At 42.7% G+C, this 20,500-nt stretch overlaps 1 protein-coding gene across 1 annotated transcript in view; it reads left to right on the plus strand.

The window, feature by feature from the left end:
- Positions 1-20,500, plus strand: part of LOC145542617 (aldehyde oxidase 4-like) — an 83,534-nt gene that overhangs the window by 52,979 nt on the left and 10,055 nt on the right. Inside the window, exons 24-36 of the mRNA XM_081581800.1 lie at positions 1,042-1,138; positions 5,355-5,479; positions 7,929-8,062; positions 9,283-9,370; positions 9,687-9,773; positions 9,948-10,139; positions 11,146-11,373; positions 13,306-13,401; positions 13,778-13,906; positions 18,212-18,286; positions 19,458-19,510; positions 19,989-20,103; positions 20,265-20,330. Of these exons, the coding sequence (XP_081437926.1) occupies positions 1,042-1,138; positions 5,355-5,479; positions 7,929-8,062; positions 9,283-9,370; positions 9,687-9,773; positions 9,948-10,139; positions 11,146-11,373; positions 13,306-13,401; positions 13,778-13,906; positions 18,212-18,286; positions 19,458-19,510; positions 19,989-20,103; positions 20,265-20,330 (1,485 nt within the window). The remainder of the gene's footprint in view (positions 1-1,041; positions 1,139-5,354; positions 5,480-7,928; positions 8,063-9,282; positions 9,371-9,686; positions 9,774-9,947; positions 10,140-11,145; positions 11,374-13,305; positions 13,402-13,777; positions 13,907-18,211; positions 18,287-19,457; positions 19,511-19,988; positions 20,104-20,264; positions 20,331-20,500) is intronic.

Here is a 20,500-nt window from a genome sequence, read left to right on the forward strand (position 1 = left end):
TGCTTTAAAAGGCTCTTGTACTCCATTTCAACCTATCTGTCCATCACATTAACTTTCTAAGCCTCAAAGTTCATCAGATCACTTCTTCCACACAGCAACATCCCCTTAGATGAGGTTCTTAGTATGGAACTCAGGACCTTTTGGGGGGGCTCTTCGGGTCTTCATTGCTGTGCACAAACTTTCTCTAGTTGTGGTGAACAGGGGCTACTCTTGTTGCAGAGCACGGGCTCTAGGGCATGCAGGCTTCTGTAGTTGCAGTGCATGGGCTCAGTCGTTGTGGCCTGTGGGCTCAGTAGTTGAGGTGCGTGGGCTCAGTTGCCCTGTGGCATGTGGAATCTGCCCAGATCAGGGATTGAATCCATGTCCCCTACATTGGCAGGCAGTCTCCCAATCACTGGACCACCAGGTAAGTCCTCAGGATCTTTCTTAATCCAACCTCAAGGCACCTTTCAAGCCCAGCCTACTGTTTCTTGATAGAAAACCTCCACCCTTCCAGTTGGCTTGTTGTCATTTTGGCCCCTCAGCTTGGTTTCAACCTCAAACTATTGCTTTATGAGGCACTCTTAATCGTAAACAATTCTCCCTCTCTTCTCCAGCTGTCCTAATCCCATTCAATTCAACACCTAACTTTTATCACCTACACAAGGTCACCCTTGAGCATTCCTGGCCCCACCAACCTCCTCCTCTTGTCCTCTTTTTACTCTGTTATTTGCCCCCCTCACCACAAAGTTGGCACCTTAACACCAAACTGCCTCAGGCCCTCACTCAGCTGTCTAGAGTAGGACGTATTGTATACATCTATCCTTGTCTCCTCCTCAGCTCTTCCTCAGAGTCCTGAACAAAACTAAGGCAATACCAATGCCTGTAATCCATTTCAACCCAGCATCTGTTGTCTCTCCTTACTGCTTGGATTGTCTTGGTGTGTGAAGATCTGATTGAGCAGGAGCTTGGGGTTTTGATGGCAGGTGAATGGCTTATTAGAATGCTTTTAAAGAAACAATACCTTTTTCTTGTTTGTTTTTTTTGTTATTTCCCCTGCAGCAAGCCCTAGAGCACAATTCATTTCTTTCTGCTGAGAAAAAAATTGAGCAAGGAGATGTAGAGCAAGCCTTTAAACACGTTGACCAAATCATTGAAGGTAAGCGATCTTGAGCCAAAAAGGCAAAGCCTCTGCAGTTGAAGACTTAATTCAGTCATCTGGCTTGAGAAATACTAGAGCTCTCAAGCAGAGTTTCTCAACCCTAGTGTGATTTTTGAATCACAATTTTAAATGCACAAATAATAAATTTACTAAGCTTGATGAAATTTTACATATGTATAAGTCTATGGATGGGATGGTTAAATAACATCACCAACTCAATGGACATGAATCTGAGCAAACTCCGGGAGATAGTGAAGGACAGGGAAGCCTGGAGTGCTGCAGTCCATGGTGTCGCAAAGAATTGGACACGACTTAGTGACCAAATAAGAACAACAATAGGTCTATGTAAATACTACCCACACCAAGATATAGAATATTCCAGCACCCTGAAAGCTTCCTTGTGCCCCTTCTCAGTCAGTAAACTTCCCAAAGATTTTTGTTTTAATTTTACTTATTTGGCTGTGCTGAGTCTTTGTTGCTGTGCAAGGGCTTTCTCTAGTTGGAGTGTGCAGGCTTCTCCTATCGAAGAGCATGGGTCTAGGGTTCTCAACCTTCAGTAGTTGTGGCATATGGGCTTAGCTGCCCCTAGGCAGGTGGAATCTTCCCAAACTAGGGATCAAACCAGTGCCGCCTGAATTGGCAGGTAGACTCTTAACCACTGGACTACCAAGAAACTCCCCAAAGATTTTATTCTAACCTTTACCACTGTGGATTAGTTTTATCTCTTTTGAGCTTCATATAAATGGAACCTTATAGTATAACATCTTTTGTGCCTACTTCTTTTATTCAATATTGTGTATGGAGGGCTCATCCATGTTGTTGCGTAGATCCATAATTCTTTTTCATTGTTTAGCAGTATTTCATGGTATAAATATTTCTATATCCATTATATCTGGAATTATGCCCATAATTTATTTATCCATTCTACCATTGATATGCATTTGAATTTTTTCAACTTGGGGCTTTTATGAATAGTTCCTGTAAACACTGTTATTATACGTGTCTTGTGGTGAACGTAAGCACTCATTTTCAATAGAATACACTCAGTAGTAGAAATGCCAAATGATAGTGTTTTAATATGTTTTACTTTAAGTTAATGCCAAACGTTGAAAAATGTTTTTCCTATTTTACTCCTAATAACAATTGCAAAAGTTCCATTGTTTGTTTATTATCATCAGTCTTTTTAATTTAGTTCTTGTACACCCTTCTTAATATTTCTTTCTAGTACTTGATACTTTATAATGCTATTGTAAATTATATTTTAATTTAATTTTTTACTTATTTATGTCTAATATATAAAGACAGTTGGTTTATGTATACTGATCTTATAGCCAGGAGTTTCACTAAATTCCCTCACTATTTTCCACACTCTTACAGAGTCTCTTGAATTTTCTGTGTATAAAGTTGTATCTTAACAGTTTTATTTATCTTTCCTAATCTTGATACTATATTGTTTGCTTGCTTGTTTGTTTTGAATTGCTGCACTGGGTAAGACTTAGCACAGTTTTTTAAAATACAAATATCCAGATCGCACCTCAGACTTGTGAAATCAGAACCTTGGAGTATAAGGTCAGAGCATCAGTATTTTTTAAAAGATCTCCATGTGGGTGAGTCTAATTTGTGGCCAGAGTTGAAAGCTGCAGTTGTCTTAGTAAGAGAATTGCTATAGGTCTTAGTAAGAGAAAATAGTGATTTTTGCAATAATTTTTACCATCTGTTATCTACTTCTAAGTAAGTGGAATGGCAAGTGCTATATTTTTTACTGAAATGCCTTTAGAATAGTTATTTCCCAGCATCATTCTGTTTAAGCAGAAAATGTAGATTGATTCCCAATCATAAAAACAATTTACTACCTCAGAAGAATAGTTAAATACAAGCAGGAAAGCTAAGAAAGATACTCAGAGATTTGAGAGCATTTACTCTTGTGTCAAACATTCATTACTCCATAATAGATTTTATAGAAGAAACTAAATGAGATTTTACAAAGACTATAAATTTGGGCTAAAGGTTATTTAGTTATGATAATATCAGTTAACATTTATCAGGTACTCATTGTGCCAGGCACCATGCCAAGCATTTTACATGTTTTATGTTGCTTAATCCTGACAACAAACCTAAGAAATAAGTATTATTATTATTAAGTCTATTTTAAGTTCCTAAGTATTACTGCCTATTATTTAATATGTAAGCAGAACACCGCTAAGAAAGAACATATCAGTAGTTGCATTTTACAGATGATGAAACTGAGGCTTTGGAAAGTTAAGTAACTGGTTGAGGTCTCATATCCGGTTAGCGGTAGAACCAGGACTGGAGCCCAGAACTGGCTGAGCCCTAGGCCCTTGCTGTTAACCATAGTAGTATATTTTCTTTAAATTTCTGTTCTCACTGAGGGTAACAGAATGACAAGATGCTAGCTAGCTATTTGTCATTCAGGATTCTGGCCATTGTGGGAGTTCAAATGAGAAGTTTGAAATACAAAGGGAATTTAAAGTTTGGGCAGAATTGACCAAGAGTTGGAGAAGACTCTTGAGAGTCCCTTGGACTGCAAGGAGATCAAACCAGTCCATCCTAAAGGAAGTCAACCCTGACTATTCATTGGAAGGACTGATGCTGAAGGTGACGCTCCCATACTTTGACCACCTGATGCGAAGAGCCGACACACTGGAAAAGACCCTGATGCTGGGAAAGATTGAGGGCAAGAGGAGAAGGGGGCGACAGAAGATGAGATGGTTGGATGGCTTCACCAATTCAATAGACATGAATTTGAGCAAACTCCAGGAGATAGTGAAGGAAGGGAAGCCTGGCCTGCTGCAGTCCATGGGGTCACAAAGTGTCGGACACAACTGAGCAACTGAACAACAACACAACTAGGAGTTATTGAGAATATAGTGTCTTGTAATAGTTAAGAGCAGGGATCCTGAGGTCAGGCTGCCTGGATTTGGATCCCAGCTCTGCTCTTTACTGGCTGTGGGACCTTGGGAAGCTTACTTAACCTTTCTATGTCTCAAATTCCTAATAATACCTGCTTCATAGGATTGGTATGGAGATTGCATAAATTATTATCTATAATATTATCTATTATCTATTATCTAGGCCTCAGAGTAATATCTATCATATATAAAAACTAATGATTAAATAAATTTGAATTTAGATTAAAATCAGTATATACTTGCTGAAAGCAAACTTTTTTTGTAGGGGAAAGGGTGCCTTTTTACATGACTCACATTCTATCATCCCAAGAAGTAATTCAAGAAATCCTTTGTTTTCTGGCAAAGCAATTCACTTATTTTTAACAGCATGGGATTCTTTTGGTTAGTTTTAAAGTAAAAATACTACCTTTCAAATACTTAAATAAGGACTAAATGTGTCTCTAGTACAACCTACAAAATAATAAGGATGAGGAACTTATTTACAAAACAGATACAGATTCACAAACTTAGAAAACAAACATGGTTGCCAGGAGGGAAGGATGGGGAAAAGGGATAGTTAGGGAGTTTGAGATGGACATGTACACAGTGCTATATTTAAAATGGACAACCAACAAGGACCTACCGTATAGCACAGAAAAGTCTCCTCAATGTTATGTGGCAGCCTGGGTGGGAGGGGAGTTTAGGGGAGAATGGATACGTGTATATGTATGACTGAGTCCCTTTGCTGTTCACCTGAAACCATCACAACATTGTTAATTGGCTATACTCCAATATGAAATAAAAGGTTTAAAATAATAATAATAAAGATGTACTGAACAAGCCAAAAATCTCAGCTAAATCAACAAGAGCAGGCTGGTTTTAAGGTAGGGATCAACCTACTTACCCTCTGTGACCCAGTAATCCTGACATCACCTAATTAAGGTACATACTATTATTATCTCCAATTTTCCAGATGAGGAAATGAGGATTTACTAACTTGGCCAAACTCACTGAGCAAGGATATAACAGAGCTAGGATATGCGGTCATGTTGGCCTGTGTACTCAAGTCCAACACATCACAGATCTCACCACCCACTGGACAGGCCAAGAGAGGAGAGTGAGCCAGCCAGGGTCAGGCAGCTGGTGAGGCACAATGAAGATTAATGAGAAAATGTGGTTTAACCAAATGATGCAAAGTCAAACTCTATAAACTGAAGCAACTTGCTCCTTACAAAGTAAACACCAGCAAGGGTCCCCAAGTTGGAACTTTCAAATAAACCTTGTCCTATGTTTATGCTTTATAGGTGAGGTCCACGTGGAAGGACAGGAACATTTTTACATGGAAACACAAACTATCCTGGCTATCCCCCAAGAGGAAGATAAAGAAATGGTGTTACACCTTGGAACACAGTTTCAGACCCATGTGCAGGTAACAGAGTATTTTTGGAAAATGAGACTCCAAATGGCTGTGTGACAGAGGCCCTTACAACCAGGCTTTCCACTCTAAGGGCCTTTTGATGCCTGCACTCCCTGCGCACTTGCCATTAGCTGAAGTCCAGAATGAAGGAAATGGGGCAGATATTTCCCTAAAAGGGCAGACCTTTCAGAGATCTGAAAATTGTGCTGCCTTCCCAAAACAGAGAGCAGAGTCCATCTTTCCCTTCTAATAACTGATAGTGTAAAACTTAAATCTCGGGGAGGTCAAAGCCTTAATTTTGCATTTACATTTCCCTTTGTGATTCTTCTGAGTTGCATCTCTGTGTGAATGTTTTTATAAATTGGTGGTATACATGTAAAGTGATGATTGCATCTTCAAGACATTTTCAGCCCAGCGCAGCAGCATGTGAATTCCAGTCCTATTCTGGTGGTTGAGATTTAACCTCACCGAGGCAAGTAAAGAAAATCCTCTGACATTCCCCTCTTCTGAAACGTGGAGCTGTAGGTCCTAAAATAGTGGCAGGCACAGGCGATACTTGGCCAGTTCTTCTGGGAGGGGGAGTAATGACAACCTCACTGAAGAAAAGAGCTGGGGGCTTCCTGGTGGAGCACAGTGAGTTGGTAGCTTGAAGTCCTGAAGGATGGTGAGCCTCAGTAGCTAGAGGAAGCCCCAGCTGCCATTCAAAGAAATAAACACGTATAACAGATATAAATAAACAGCCTATCAGCAGATATTTAATCCAGAGCCCTTGAGAAGATGCTGATGCTGAGCTGGGATGTAGCTGTGGCCTGCACTGTTGCAAATTTTGGAGTGGACAGAGATGGAAATATAGGCTTTGATGCTAAGCAGCTACATGATCTCTGACAAGCAGCTGGACATCAATATCTTCTGTAAATTGAGGAATTTGATAAAGATCACCCCTGAGATCTCTTTTGGCGGTAATATGCGGCTCTGGGGTCCAGAGGAATAATATGTATGTCCCAAGGTCCATAGTTATTTCCTATCAACACCTTCTGAGGTGCAATCAGTCATGACAGCAGGCATTTCCCAGGGATAATGGGGGCACTGGGTACTCACAGCCCAAAGCCCATAACCTGGGGCAGCATCAAAAGCAGGCCCAGTAAAGAATCTGAATAGATATTTCTCCAAAGAAAGTCTATGAATGACTAATAAGCACATGAAAAGATGCTCATACGTGCCTGAATATTAAGTCACTTCAGTCATGTCTGACTCTGTGCAACCCTATGGACTGCAACCCACCAGGCTCCTTAGGTTCAGTTCCTGGTTGGGAAACTAAGATCCCACAAGCCTTGTGTGTGTGTGTGTGTGTGTGTGTGTGTAAGTCACTTCAGTCATCTCCAACTCTTTTCGAACCTATGGACTGGAACTCACAAGGCTTCTCTGTCCATGAGATTCTCCAGGCAAGAATACTAGAATGGGTTGCCATACCCTTCTCCAGGGGATCTTCCTGACCCAGGGCTTGAACCCGCATCTCTTAACATCTCCTGCATTGGCAGGCTGGTTTTTTCTTTTACCACTGGTGCCACCTGGGAAGTTCAGCATCATTAAATCACGGTGTGTGTGTGCATAGTCGCTCAGTCGTGTCCGACTCTTTGCGACCCCATGGACTGTAGCCCACCAGGCTCCTCTGTCCATGGGGATTCTCCAGGCTAGAATACTAGAGTGAGTAGCCATGCCCTTCTCCAGGGGATCTTCCCAACCCAAGGATTGAACCCAGGTCTTCTGCATTACAGGCAAATTCTTTACTGTCTGAGCCACCAGGGAAGCCCACTAGAAAAATGCAAATGAAAAGCACAATAATAGCAGTTCACTAGACAAAGGACAAACAGTAACAATTGAGAATGTGGAGAAATTAGAACATTTATTCCCAACAACAGAGCATGAAAAATGGCAGAGCCACTTTGGAAACAGCTTGGCAGTTTCTCAAGATGTTAAAGATAGAGTGATCATATAACCCAGCAATTTCACAGCTGGGTATCTGTCCAAGGTGGACTTTCCAGGTGGCTTAGTGATGAAGAACCCACCTGCCAATGCAGGAGATGCAGGTTTGATCCCTGGGTCAGGAAGATCCCCTGGAGAAGGAAATGGCAATCCACTCCAGTATGCTTGCCTGGAAAATTTTCCAGGGACAGAGGTGCCTGGCTGGCTATAATCAATGAGGTCGCAAAAGAGTCAGACATGACTTAGCAACTAAATAACAACAAATATTTTCATTAGGAGTGACTGCTTAATAGATATGTGTTCTTTGGAGATGCCTAAAATATTCTAAAATTAGATTACAAAGATGGTTGCATAATTATGTGAATGTTGTTTTTGCCCAATTACCAAATTTCTCTTAGTAGGTAGAGAGGAAGTACATGAGTGAGGAAATAAACCAGTAAGTTGCACTTATGTGACTTTGGGGACTTCCCTCTTTCAGGAATACGTGGCTGCAGCGCTAAACATCCCAAGGAACAGAATCGCCTGTCACACAAAAAGAGCTGGAGGAGCATTTGGGGGGAAAGTGAGCAAGCCTGCTCTGCTAGGAGCTGTCAGTGCCGTGGCTGCCAACAAGTAAGAGCTACAGTGGCCACAGGGCAGATGCCACCTATGTCCCCCCAGCCCCGCACCCCAATTTTCATCCCACTGATCATAGCCCTTCATTTCCGAAGGGTATGGTTAGCACGTGGGTGAAGAAACACTGGACCTAGAGCCAGAGGGCCTGGGTGTAAGCCCTGCTCTGCGCACTCATTCACAGGGTCACCTTGGGCAAGTCACCCTGGTTTCCTCACCAGTAAAGTGGCGAAAGTAATAGCTACCTGTTTCCCAAAGTGGTTGTGTGAAATAAATGTAGTCACTATAAATTTTGACTCACTGCACAGATGTAACTAAGGGTTACTTTTATGAGTTGCATTGACTTTCACTCGTTTAAATGTTTATGTTTCAAATTATTAAAATAAATCAAGCTGAGGTTGGCTGAGTGGAGGGAGGGTCAAAATCCCAACCTTATGAGGGGCATGTTTTTTCATGAAATAAATCAGGTCTGTTGCTGCCTGGGAATGTTCTCTTAGCCTCTGCATGATCTGAATGGAATAACCAGACCCCAGGAATAACCACGACTTCTGTGAATTAACCTTGTAACTACTAAATTTCACTAAGTATATTCAGGACAAACCTAACTTACCCCTGGTTACTGCTCCGAAAAGAAAGACTATGAATGTTCCAGCTCGTTGGCACTTTCCTACAATAGAGGAGACTATCCAGTAAGTACAGGTGTGTAGGCCTTGGGAGCACTCCCGCAGAAGTGGGAGGAGTGTTCACTAGGCACTCTAAGAAGGAAGTCTTAATGCAGCCAGGGGAGGGTGACGAACGATTGGTTCTCAACCCTTTCACCCTCCACATCCCACTTATAACAAATATATTATCCCTCTTTTAATGTCCCCAGATGAAATTCATAATAGTATAACCTGCTTACACATATAATTGCAAAATAATCATACAATTCCTTGACGTAATATAAAAAGAAATAAAAAGGAAGGAAACTTAACCAAATAATATGTTATTTCAATATCTGAATTCTCAGATGTGACTAAACCAAAATGATTACAATAATAGGGGTTCTTTTCCCACATTTTAATACCCCCACAAATTTTCAAAATGTTAAGGCCTGCAACTATCCCCAACTCCGCATTGAGAAACCATGAAACTGGATTATCTTAAGCCTTCTTTCCTTATTTTGATGCATCTCCCCCATCATGAAGCATCCAGCAGGTTAACAGAATCATCTCCTACAGGACTGGCCGCCCAATACGGTTCATTCTGGAACGTGGTGATGACATGTTGATAACTGCTGGCCGCCACCCACTGCTCGGAAAATACAAGGTGAGTGACAGCAACTGTTTCAGGAAACTGCTTAAAACACTGACCAGTGATAACCAATCTATAGTACGGACAATTTACTAAGTTCTGTGCCACTTGAAATGAACATTGGGATGCTGCCTAAAATGAATCAGAACTTCCTGTTGAGTTCATGGTCTACTTGGACACCATTCTCAGTGTTCCTCCAGTGACTGTCACATCAAACATGTGCATAAGCTGGGTATAGACCGACAGCTGTGATCAGACGTGTTTGTGTATAGCATGGTCTGGTTGTAAAGGATTATTGAGAAAACAGTTTACTTGTTCTATCACTTTGCAGATTGGATTCATGAACAATGGTGTGATCAAAGCTGCTGATATTGAATATTATATCAATGGCGGATGCACTCCTGATGAATCTGAGTTGGTAAATAAGAAATACACCTTTCCCATAAGTTACCATTGCACTGTTCTTCGTATGAATAATCACCATACAAATTAGACAAATTCTGTGAAGCATTTGAGTTAGAGATAACATTTGGATAAGTGGTTTTGAATACTTGATAGATATGAAGTTTTGTGTTGTTCTGCTTTAACTCAGGTGATAGAGTTCATCGTGCTGAGATGTGAAAATGCATATTATATTCCTAATTTCCGGTGTCGGGGTAGACCTTGCAAAACAAATTTGCCATCCAACACTGCTTTCCGAGGATTTGGCTTCCCCCAGGGCATAGTGGTCGGTGAAGCTTATATAACTGCTGTGGCTTCTCAGTGTAACTTAACCCCTGAACAGGTAAGTCATCAGTCAGAACACCCTAACAAAATTCTGACATCATTGGTTCAAATATATGTTGAATATCTATGTATATTAATAGACGAGGTCAGCTTCTAGTCTTGGGGTGTCTGGTGCTAGTGGTAAAGAACCCACCTGCCAATGCAGAAGATGTGGTTTCATTCCTGTGTACCAAGTCAATCATAAAACTTATTAACTAAAACAACAAATAGCGCTTCTGATTTTGTGGATCAGTTGGGTAGCTTTTCCGGCCTAGACCAGCTCAACTCGAGTTTTACAGTCTAAAAGACAGTCTAAGATGGCATGTCTGGTGGTCCTTGGGCTGATTAGTCTAGGAGATGTCTCAGCTGGGAAGGCTGCCTCTGCTTCATGCAGTTTCTCACCCTTGATGAGGCTAGCCCAGATCAGTTCTCAAGATGGCTCAGAAAATGAGTAGCAAGAATGTAGCAAAAGCCTTAACGCACAAACACTTTTCAAGTATCTGTCTATATTGTCCCATTGGCCAAACAAGTCTCAGGGCCAATCCCAGAGTTGGTATGAAGCACCCAGGGGCATGAATAGAGAAAGTGGAATATTATGGCCATGTGTACAAGCATTCTAGCACAGTTCAAGATTTTGAGGAATTAATCTGAGAATGATTAAGAATAAGGAAAACCTGTGTATGAGTAAAAGGCTGTGGGATCAGGAGAATTTTGTCTCAGTACTAACAAATCTTGGGACAGAGTTCATAATAACAGTACCTACTATTGCTCAGGGTGGTAAAGTTAACTGAGGAGATGCACTTAACCTACAACCTGAAGTATATGAAGTGTTCAATAGTGATTTCTATTGTTATTATCATTAAGTTTATACATGTATGTTTGTACTTACATATCCATAGCCATTTCAATAATTGTTTTGTTTTTCAGAAAGGCTTTCTTCATATCAGGTATATAGCAAAAATGCTTGCTTCACATTGACAGTAAACATATAGCCTTGAAATTCACTTTATTTCCTTGTCTTTCAGGTTAAAGAAATAAACATGTATAAGAGAATTAGCAGAACAGCCCATAAGCAGACATTTAACCCAGAGCCCTTGAGAAGATGCTGGAAAGAATGTCTGGAGAAATCTTCCTTCTCTGCTAGGAAACTGGCTGCCGAAGAATTTAACAAAAAGAACTACTGGAAGAAGAGGGGGCTTGCCGTGGTCCCCATGAAATTTACAGTTGGGATGCCTACAACCTTCTACAATCAGGTGAGTTTAAGACGGGTGTCTCTGGCAGAGAGACACGATTGTCTCTCGCAAGCATGTGAGAGGAGGGATGGTCCCCTACAGGGAGAACAAGAAACGGGGCGCTTTCCTATAGTAGGAAACACAGTGGATTTAGGCAAGCGTTGGAAACCATAGGTATCAGAGCAGACCTGGGGCAACACAGTCCCAGGGACCTTAGAAACAATCAACAGATACAGTCCAGCTCAGGGGGTTAGGCCTTGGACTGGGCCCCAAAAGTGAGTATTCGAGTATGGCATCGAATTTCAAATCCATGAGAGAACTGGGGGAAATAAGGATCCCTTCCTTTCTTTTCTAATTTCTCAGTGACCATAGTCATTTGAAAGTAAGAGATTTCAAAAATGCATGAGAATAGAGCTATCCTATGCATACAGATGGAGAAGGCGATGGCACCCCACTCCAGAACTCTCACCCAGAGAATCCCATGGACAGAGGAGCCTGGTAGGCTGCAATCCATGCGGTCGCTAGGAGTCAGACACGACTGAGCAACTTCACTTTCACTTTTCACTTTCATGCATTGGAGAAGGAAATGGCAACCCACTCCAGTGTTCTTGCCTGGAGAATCCCAGGGACAGAGGAGCCTGGTGGGCTGCCGTCTATGGGGTCCCACAGAGTCAGAAACTACTGAAGCGACCTAGCAGCAGCAGCAGCATGCATACAGAACTTGGAATTCCTATATTGAGGCTCAGTGACTACTATGCCTCCTTTTTAATTCCATCTTAAACAGTTTTTCGTATAGTTTTTATTTCTGATTTTTTTTTTTTTTTTTGCTTCTATTCCCATCAATCTCTGAAATATTCTCATAACCAAACCCATACAAACACAGGCACCCTTACTGGTGTGAATGAGTTTTGGCCAAGCTGTCTTTTGTTAAAGCTACCTTTAATATATGCTCTTGCTCAGAGTCTACTAACAAGGTAGAAAGGCAAGTAAGAAGGAGGGATGGAAGGTCAGGAGGGTTTGGAGCAGATGTTCAGTCTTTCCCCCAGGTAGTATTTCTCAAGCCAGAATAACAGATCTCCTTTAAAGGCAAACAAAAGTATTCTTGTGGACTCTCAATGGTTGCTTATTTTTTTTAATATTTTTAACTGTGTGTAACCACAGAACAAAGAATAAGCTTCTTATAGCTCTTATGCCTTTATAAAACACAAATTTGGAAAATTAATAAAAATAGTACTGATAAATGCCAATAATAGAATAGTTCAGAGCAGTAACATTAACTTAATATGGTAAATTATGTTGCTTTTCTAAATTAAATCCTCACTTACAAAATGATGATGGCTCTGCTGCCACTGCACGAGGCGTTTTGTATCCCAAACATAGCCAATCATCCAAATCACCTGGGAGTTTTTTTAAAAATGGGTATTTGAACTCCAAATTCAACCTTCTACTGAATTGGAATTTCCATAATGGGGCCCACACCCCTCCCCCACCATGATTCTTAAGGTCAGCAGCATTTGGAAATTACTACAACATCCCGACTTTCTTCCAGCTCCTCTGGTATCCAGGGCAGGTTGTGCCTGGAAATTGACTTATCCAAGTTCCATTTGTTTTAAAATTAATCTTCGTGTTTAGGGAGGAACAAACAACAGAGTTTTGTGCAGGTTGGGGCTTTGGAGAGGCAACACGCAAGCCGACCACACAATGCCTCCAGTGGGCAGGACACATGTGGGAATGTGGCTGAGCCACATTTCATGCCTCGGCACTAGTGTTTGCAAGTCTGGGGCTTATTGACAGGGCTTGTCTGTAGCTATCTGTAAAGGCTTTCCTCTCCAGTATAAACAACGAGAGGTTGGCTCATTGAAGCAAAACCATTCATCGGGTAACCTCAGCTAAACTCATGGCAACATTTGGCCACATCAGTGTCCAAACTGGTGTTATAATTATTATCCCTAGGCTGCTGCTCTTGTCCACATCTATCTCGATGGCTCTGTCTTGGTGAGTCACGGTGGCTGTGAACTGGGACAAGGCCTTCACACCAAAATGATCCAGGTGAGATATGTATTCCTTTTCTCCTTTGTGGAAGAGTATTGCTGGACCTCAACCTTGTCTGCATGTGTTGTCCTAAACTAGATGTCCCAGAGTGACTGTACTGCTGCATAGCTACTATGAAAGAGGTATAAAAGAAAACACAAAAAGATTCTTCGGTTGGTCACAAAGAAAACAGTGTATGCTTCACAGTGCCATTTAAAATCTTCTGAATTATATAATCAACACATAAAATCCCCAATATTCCCTTAAATGTTGGTCAGTACAGGGTAGCCAGTTTTTATACTCAATTCAAAAAAGAATTAAAAAGTTTTTAACTTGTGGGGAGGGAGAATTAAAGTCAATGAAATAAACAGTATTTTTCTTCTGCTCCTGGCAGGTGGCGAGTCGTGAACTGAACATCCCTGAGTCGTATATACACCTGTCTGAGACGAACACGACCACAGCTCCCAATGCGACTTTCACAGCTGGCTCAATGGGGGCAGACATCAACGGGAAGGCTGTGCAGGTGACCGTGCTGGAGGGGACCTTGTCCCATCCCTTCTTTTATGGAACATGAAACTGAGGCCAAGAGGGGTCAAGCAGGTGGTTCTAGATCTCTCAGCTAATCACTGGCAGAACCAAGACTCCAAGTGGTTCCAGCTCCCTGTGTGGGCTTCTCTCCTCTCCCTTGAATAAAGTCTACCTCTAATTGTTCTAATAACTCTAAGATCACTTAAAATCCATTTTGAGGGGCCTTGCCACATGGCATGCAAGATCTTAGTTCAACTAGGGATTGAACCCATACACCCTGCAGTGGAAGCGCAGAGTCCTAACCACTGGACCACCAGGAAAGTCCCCCAGCGGTCTCTTTTATTAGCAGAAACGATCTCATTTCAGTAATTTAAAAGTCCAATCCAAAATTCCAAAATGTACTTCAAATTCCACTGTCTTTGCTACTTCCCAGCTTGGGCCTGCAGGCGGAAAGCGGCAAGCATGGCTTCTCTCCATTTCTCTCCCTACCCTTTCTCCTCCTGCCACCATCCTCCTCACCTACATTTCAGACCCTTACAAAGTCCAAGGAAGAGTGAGCATAGAGGTGAGAGGCAGAACGGGTCTTACTTGGGTGGCATCAGTGTAATCTGACTGTGCTATGTCTGATTCCTCCCCTTGTGGGTGCCATCATGAGCTCCCTAGAGGGCCCCTTCCAGGCAGCTTTGACCTAGGCCGTGCCTCTCTATGGCTTTAGCCACTTGTGACCTGTCCCAGCCCCACCCTGAGCCCCAGGCCAGCTGCCTCCTCTTTCTATTGAGGGACCTCCCCACTTTCAGGAAGCTCTGATACAGGAAAGTAAAAGTGAAAGTCACTCAGTCCTGTCGGACTCTTTGCAACCCTATGGCCTATACAGTCCATGGAATTCTCCAGGCCAGAATACTGTAATGGGTAACCTTCCCCTTCTCCAGGGGATCTTCCCAACCCAGGGATTGAACCCAGGTCTCCCACGCTGCAGATGGATTCTTTACCAGCTGAGCCACAAGGGAAGCTCTGATACAGAGGGTCCTTTTAAATCTAGAGATTAGAGATTAGCCAGAGCTGGGAGGCAAGGCAACAGAAATTATTTCATAACAGTTATAGAGTCACCAAAAAATACATACAAGAATAAGGTTGCTTTCAAAAATCAGTGAGTAAAGTACAGCTTACAACATGAAAACTTCATTTATTACTAAAATTATGTGGATATTGCTGGGCCACCTTTGAGACAAAATAATATCCTTCATCTGAAGTCTAAAAATGTAGGAGATCTCAAACCGAAGCCTTCCCACACACTGGCTTCCACTCTCTGGTTCGGACAGAGCTGTGTCCAGCAGATCCAGAGAGGGCTACTTGGGAGGAAAGGAGGGGCAGTTTGTCACCCAGTTGCCATCAGACCTCCTACAGCTCTGCAGTGGGCTTCCATGGTGGGTTGATTATGAAGAGCTTTCAAGGTTCACAGCTTCCCATGGCTCTAGACTCTTTGTCAGCCAATCATCATGCCGGATTTTCAAAAGAACCACATGGAGCGGAAGCTGGGGCTTCATTGGCTGCAAAGGAGACAGTGGCTCTAGCCCTGGTGTAAATAGGCTGTCCATTGGCTGAGGAAAGTGAAGTTGTTAATTTCAGTACCCCAGAATTCTTTTTTAAATCTCAAGTCATTTATATAGGAGTAAAGTATAGGAAATAGCTATAAAAAAGAAAAAATGCCTTGCAGAAAAGTCCTGAATAATTTCAAATTAAAAGCAACAATAAGAGGATGAGGTAAATCAATACACATTAGTACATTTAGGCCTACAGAAGTAGAGATTGACTAGGTATTAAATACCACAAAACATAGAAAGCAGCAAGCAGAGAAGATTGCTTTCATTTTGGTTTTGCCTTCTGAATTTTGTCTTAAAATGGAATGGTTAAATACAGAGAATTCCATTAATTAGAAAAAATATCACCCAGAGCGGCATCCACAACACAGACATCACCCAGAACACCTGTACCTCTGGGGACTGTTGGTGAATAGAAGAATGGCACTTCCCAGAGAAGGCCCTCCAGGGCCCCAGCCTGCGGCAGGCAGCCTTGCACCTGCAGACTTGATTCAGGAGCAGACTCTGGTCTGCAGGGACCCCAGCTCTGGGGAATGCATGTCAAAGTCTTGGAGTAACTCTGACACACCTCTCCCTGGGCTCAGCATGGGGAAAGCTCTGCCTGCCCCTTCTCCTTGAAGAGATGGAGACCCCAGAGCACCAACATCCTTCTCCTTGTGACACCCTCTCCCTCATTACAAGTTTCTAGTCTCCTGGCTTCGGCCCTCTGAGCCCACTGAGATGGGTGAGGGAGCGTGTGTGCAGCCACCCTTTCTCTGCATGGCCTGCATAGGAGGTAGAGCACCTTGATTTGGAATGAGGGGCTGTTTGTCAGCTACCGGTCTCATTCTTATGGGTCCTTAGCCTAAAATGCGTTAGCAAAGACTTTTAACATCCTGTCAGTAAACAACAAATAATTAAATAATAATAAAGAAAGAAAGAAAAAAGAAATGCAATATCAGATGTCATGAATTAACGGAAGTTAAAGAAAAGAGCAAGTGGAAGTGTTGAAGGTGCCATCTTAGGCGGCAGCGAAATCAAGCAGGTGCTGACCCTGAGCCTGGTACCTGAACAGCCAGGAGGGAAGCAGAGTAGGAGGCAGGCAGGAGAGGTGAGACAGAACTGAGGGCTGAGGCGGGCTGTACGTGCTCACTGTCAAAGCTGGATAAGGCTATAAGTGGAGAATATTGTACTACCCTCCTCACTTTGGTGTATTTCAAAATTTTCTATAATGCAAAGGAAGCCAGAAACATTAGTATCTGGCATTTGGAGCTTCAATAGGAGGAGGTGACCTTATCGGAGAACATCAAGTGAGAGAATTCTACGTAGGAAGAAAAGGCATTCAGGAGGTTATGAAAGAATGGCAAAATTCTCTACAACATCTCACTTTCTTAAGGGAAAACTCACCTCAGGAGCCCCTCGCACTGTTGAGTGTAAAGCTTTGTGCAGGAGCATGTGGTCAGGGTGCCAGTAAGGGGAAGAACAGCTGAGCTTCAGACAGGCGGGAACTCTGTGACCCAAGTTTGTCTTGAATGTGGCACTCTCGTAGAAGGTATCCATTGGTAATGAGGTCAGTATTGAAAACTGAATGAGCCAGCAAAGGCGGATTTATGAAAACAGGGCTCCCCCTGATGCACGAGAGGCCAGAGGCCATTTCCCAAAGACGAGATGACAGAACAGAAGGAATAGAAACCAAGAGAGGGTGTGAGGGGGGCTCTGAGTCTGAGAGGAGTAACTAAGGGCAGACAAGTAAATAGATTTGCATTTGAATTGAGTGGAAGTCAAGCCGAGGCCCACCGACACCTGGGAATCAGTAGGGGTAATCTTAAGGGTCTGAGATTTCACCTCAATAATTTTTATTTTCATTTCAACGATAATCTTTGAAAAATTAAAGCAGGCACGTTTTGCATCATCAGAATGACCGCTTTCTAAGTGGAGTATTGCCATGAGATCTCTTTGTCCACATTTGGGACCAAGAAGTATACTTTGTGTCAAGGTAACAATGGCAGAGATGGACTTGATACATGAATGATGTTTTCTTGCCCAGTGAATAGCGAATGGCGACAACGTATGAAGTGCAGAATAAAAATCCATGGCAATTTAAATAAGACAGAAAATTGATCCGTCAACTGGCACACAGTAGGCACATGAACGCTGGAGTGTGTGTGCCTCAGCACTCCTCAGCACTTTTTTCACTCTAAGCAGCAGTTTAGCTTCAGAAAAACAACATCAGCAACCCACTAAATTAATGTTATTCTGAATTTTATTGGTCTATAAATTGGTTTGCACGCTTTGTCGTTTTATTTTTGCTTTAGAGTTATCAAAGAGCTATAACTGTAAAGAGAACTCTATCTAAATTTATGTTAACGCATAGTTAAACAAGATGATAATAAAAATAATTTCAGTCAACACCTCAGGAGCCACAAGGATGTCTGTCTCCCTCAGAGGGGTTCCATCCATGACTCACGTTTAAGAAGCCCTGCCCAGAGGACTAGGAAGCAGGTTCACAAAACTGATCGTCTACATTTGAATTGATTTAAGTATTTTGCTGTTCCCTGAGGCCTTCATTAACCCACTCCAGTGTTCTTGCCTGGAGAATCCCAGGGACAGCGGAGCCTGGTGGGCTTCCGTCTATGGGGTCGCACAGAGTCGGACACGACTGAAGCGACGCAGCAGCAGCAGCAGAGGCCTTCATTTCTGATATTTCAAATATTTCTTTTTAGAATGCCTGCCAAATTCTTAAGGCCCGTCTTCAGCCCGTCATCAGGAAAAACCCTAAGGGAACATGGGAGGAGTGGGTGAGTGTTCTCTTTATCACCCTTGCCCGGAAAAGGGCAAATACACCCAGGTGGGCCGAATTCTGTACGCACGGACCAATTGGTGGTGCCCTTTCAAGAACAAAACATTTCTTAACATTACTTCTGCTTTTCCAAAAGAGTAAGAGAGATGTCTGTGTTCACTGCAGTGTGACTTTATTTCAGAGCCCAGTCTCTCACAGAGCATGATGACAGCATAAGTACTGTTAGTCACTCAGTTGTGTCTAACTCTTTGTGACCCCGTGGACTGTAGCCCACCAATTTCCTCTGTCCGTGGAATTCTCTAGGCCAGAATACTGGAGTGAGTTGCCATTTCCCTTTCCAAGGGATCTTCCCTACCCAGAGATCGAACCCAGGTTTCCTGCCTTGCAGTCAGATTCTTTACCATCTGAGCCACCAAGGAAGCCCTGATGACAGCATAGGGTCTAAAGTGAACACACTCAGAATTGCTGCCCTGCCCTGTCACTGCCCAGGCCCCCTGAGCCTGTCCCCAGGTGCCTCAGGGCCTTGGTTTTCTCACCAGAGCAACATGGATAATAGCAGTCCTAATATCAAAAGATTACTCTATTTTAATAACTTTATAATAATTATTTAATAAAATTATATTAAATATAATAAGCTATATTCAATTAATATAATGATTAATTATTTTGTTTTTATTATTATAGCCATTAGTAGTATTATTCCCAGCCCTACCCAGTTTATTCCAGCAGGGAAGCTGACATAATACACTGAGACAGCCATTCAAATTATTTGGGAAAAAGTCAGGGTAAGAATACATACATGCATATACACATATACATATATGTGTGTATAAATATAGATATACATACCTGTGTGCATACCTAATGTACATAAGTGCATGAATGCGGCCTAGCCCGTTTTCTAGTTTAAAAAGCCAGAAAGGGTGAAAAAATAATAAACTTCACACTACAATCTCAAAAAATAGAGAGTCCCGGAGTACAGCCAGCAGCTGCCTTTAAGCGCCTCCCTTGGAAAGCCTGACCTGTGGCTTGTATGGGCGTGAGTCTCACTCCAGGGGAACACAGATACAGAGCTCCCTGCAAACTAGAGGAAGCAAGCCCCTCATGGAAGGCCTTTCTCATTGCTTTCCCCAAACTTTTATTTCTTTGTAACCAATCATCTCTTGCAGATTTCGGAAGCCTACAAAGAATCCATCAGTCTCTCCACTACTGGATATTTCAAGTAAAGGACATTCTTGTTTTGGCTTAGATTACACTTAGGCAAGGATGGTGTGCACTCAGCTATCTGACCAAGTGCCCTGAGAGCCCTGGAGCTCTTCTAGGCCCCTTGTCAACCCTCAGCCCTGGGTCATGGGTTGCGAAGGGAGGTGGGGGAGGGCCAAGGACTCCCAGGGGCCGCCATGCTATTAACCAACCAGAAGGGACACCATAGCTCCCTTCGTACTCCCTTCGTACCGCTCTGACCATCCCAGCAACTGTGCACTAGAGAGCAGGGGTGGGACACCCATGGGCCTTCTCCCCACATCTGCAGTGGTTCTCTAGCAACTCTGATCACTACCAGCCCGCTCTCAGGAAGCGGGAAGAGAGGCATCAGCCACGGGGTGGGTGCTCTCTTCATCTCCAGGACCCAGAGCTCAGTGGCATTCAGTCCTCTAGTGGGGAAAATGCCTTTTCTTTTCATTCCTGACTTCTCTTCTCAGAGGCTACCAGACAAATATGGACTGGGAGAAGGGGGAAGGCGACGCTTTCCCATATTTTGTTTATGGAGCATCCTGTTCCGAGGTTGAAGTCGACTGTCTCACAGGGGCTCATAAGGTAAAGAGTGACATTTGTGTTCACCAGCTTCACAAACATTGTTTTCTGTGCTGTAAAGATTCTCCCAGTAGGAGAACCAGGGACAGATATATAATTTGAGTCCAGATCTATTTTAAGTAAACAGTATTTCCCATTGTGCCTTTTCTCTCATGTGTTTTCAGCTCCTTAGGACTGACATCTTCATGGATGCTGCTTTCAGCATAAACCCAGCTGTGGACATTGGACAGGTGCGTGATACCAGAACCGCCGCCACAGGGGCTTTTGGTCGGTTCCCTTTAGAAAATTCTTTTCCAGAGTCCTCTAATGTTGTTTATGCCTGATACAAGTATTCTACAATATATCTTATACACTGCACACACAAATATATAAGATATTAGAAAAATATTCAAGAAAAAGT

Source organism: Giraffa tippelskirchi, chromosome 3 (genome assembly GCF_054371585.1).
Source record: "Giraffa tippelskirchi isolate mGirTip1 chromosome 3, T2T-mGirTip1v1.2.pri, whole genome shotgun sequence".
NCBI classification, from domain to species: Eukaryota; Metazoa; Chordata; class Mammalia; order Artiodactyla; family Giraffidae; genus Giraffa; species Giraffa tippelskirchi.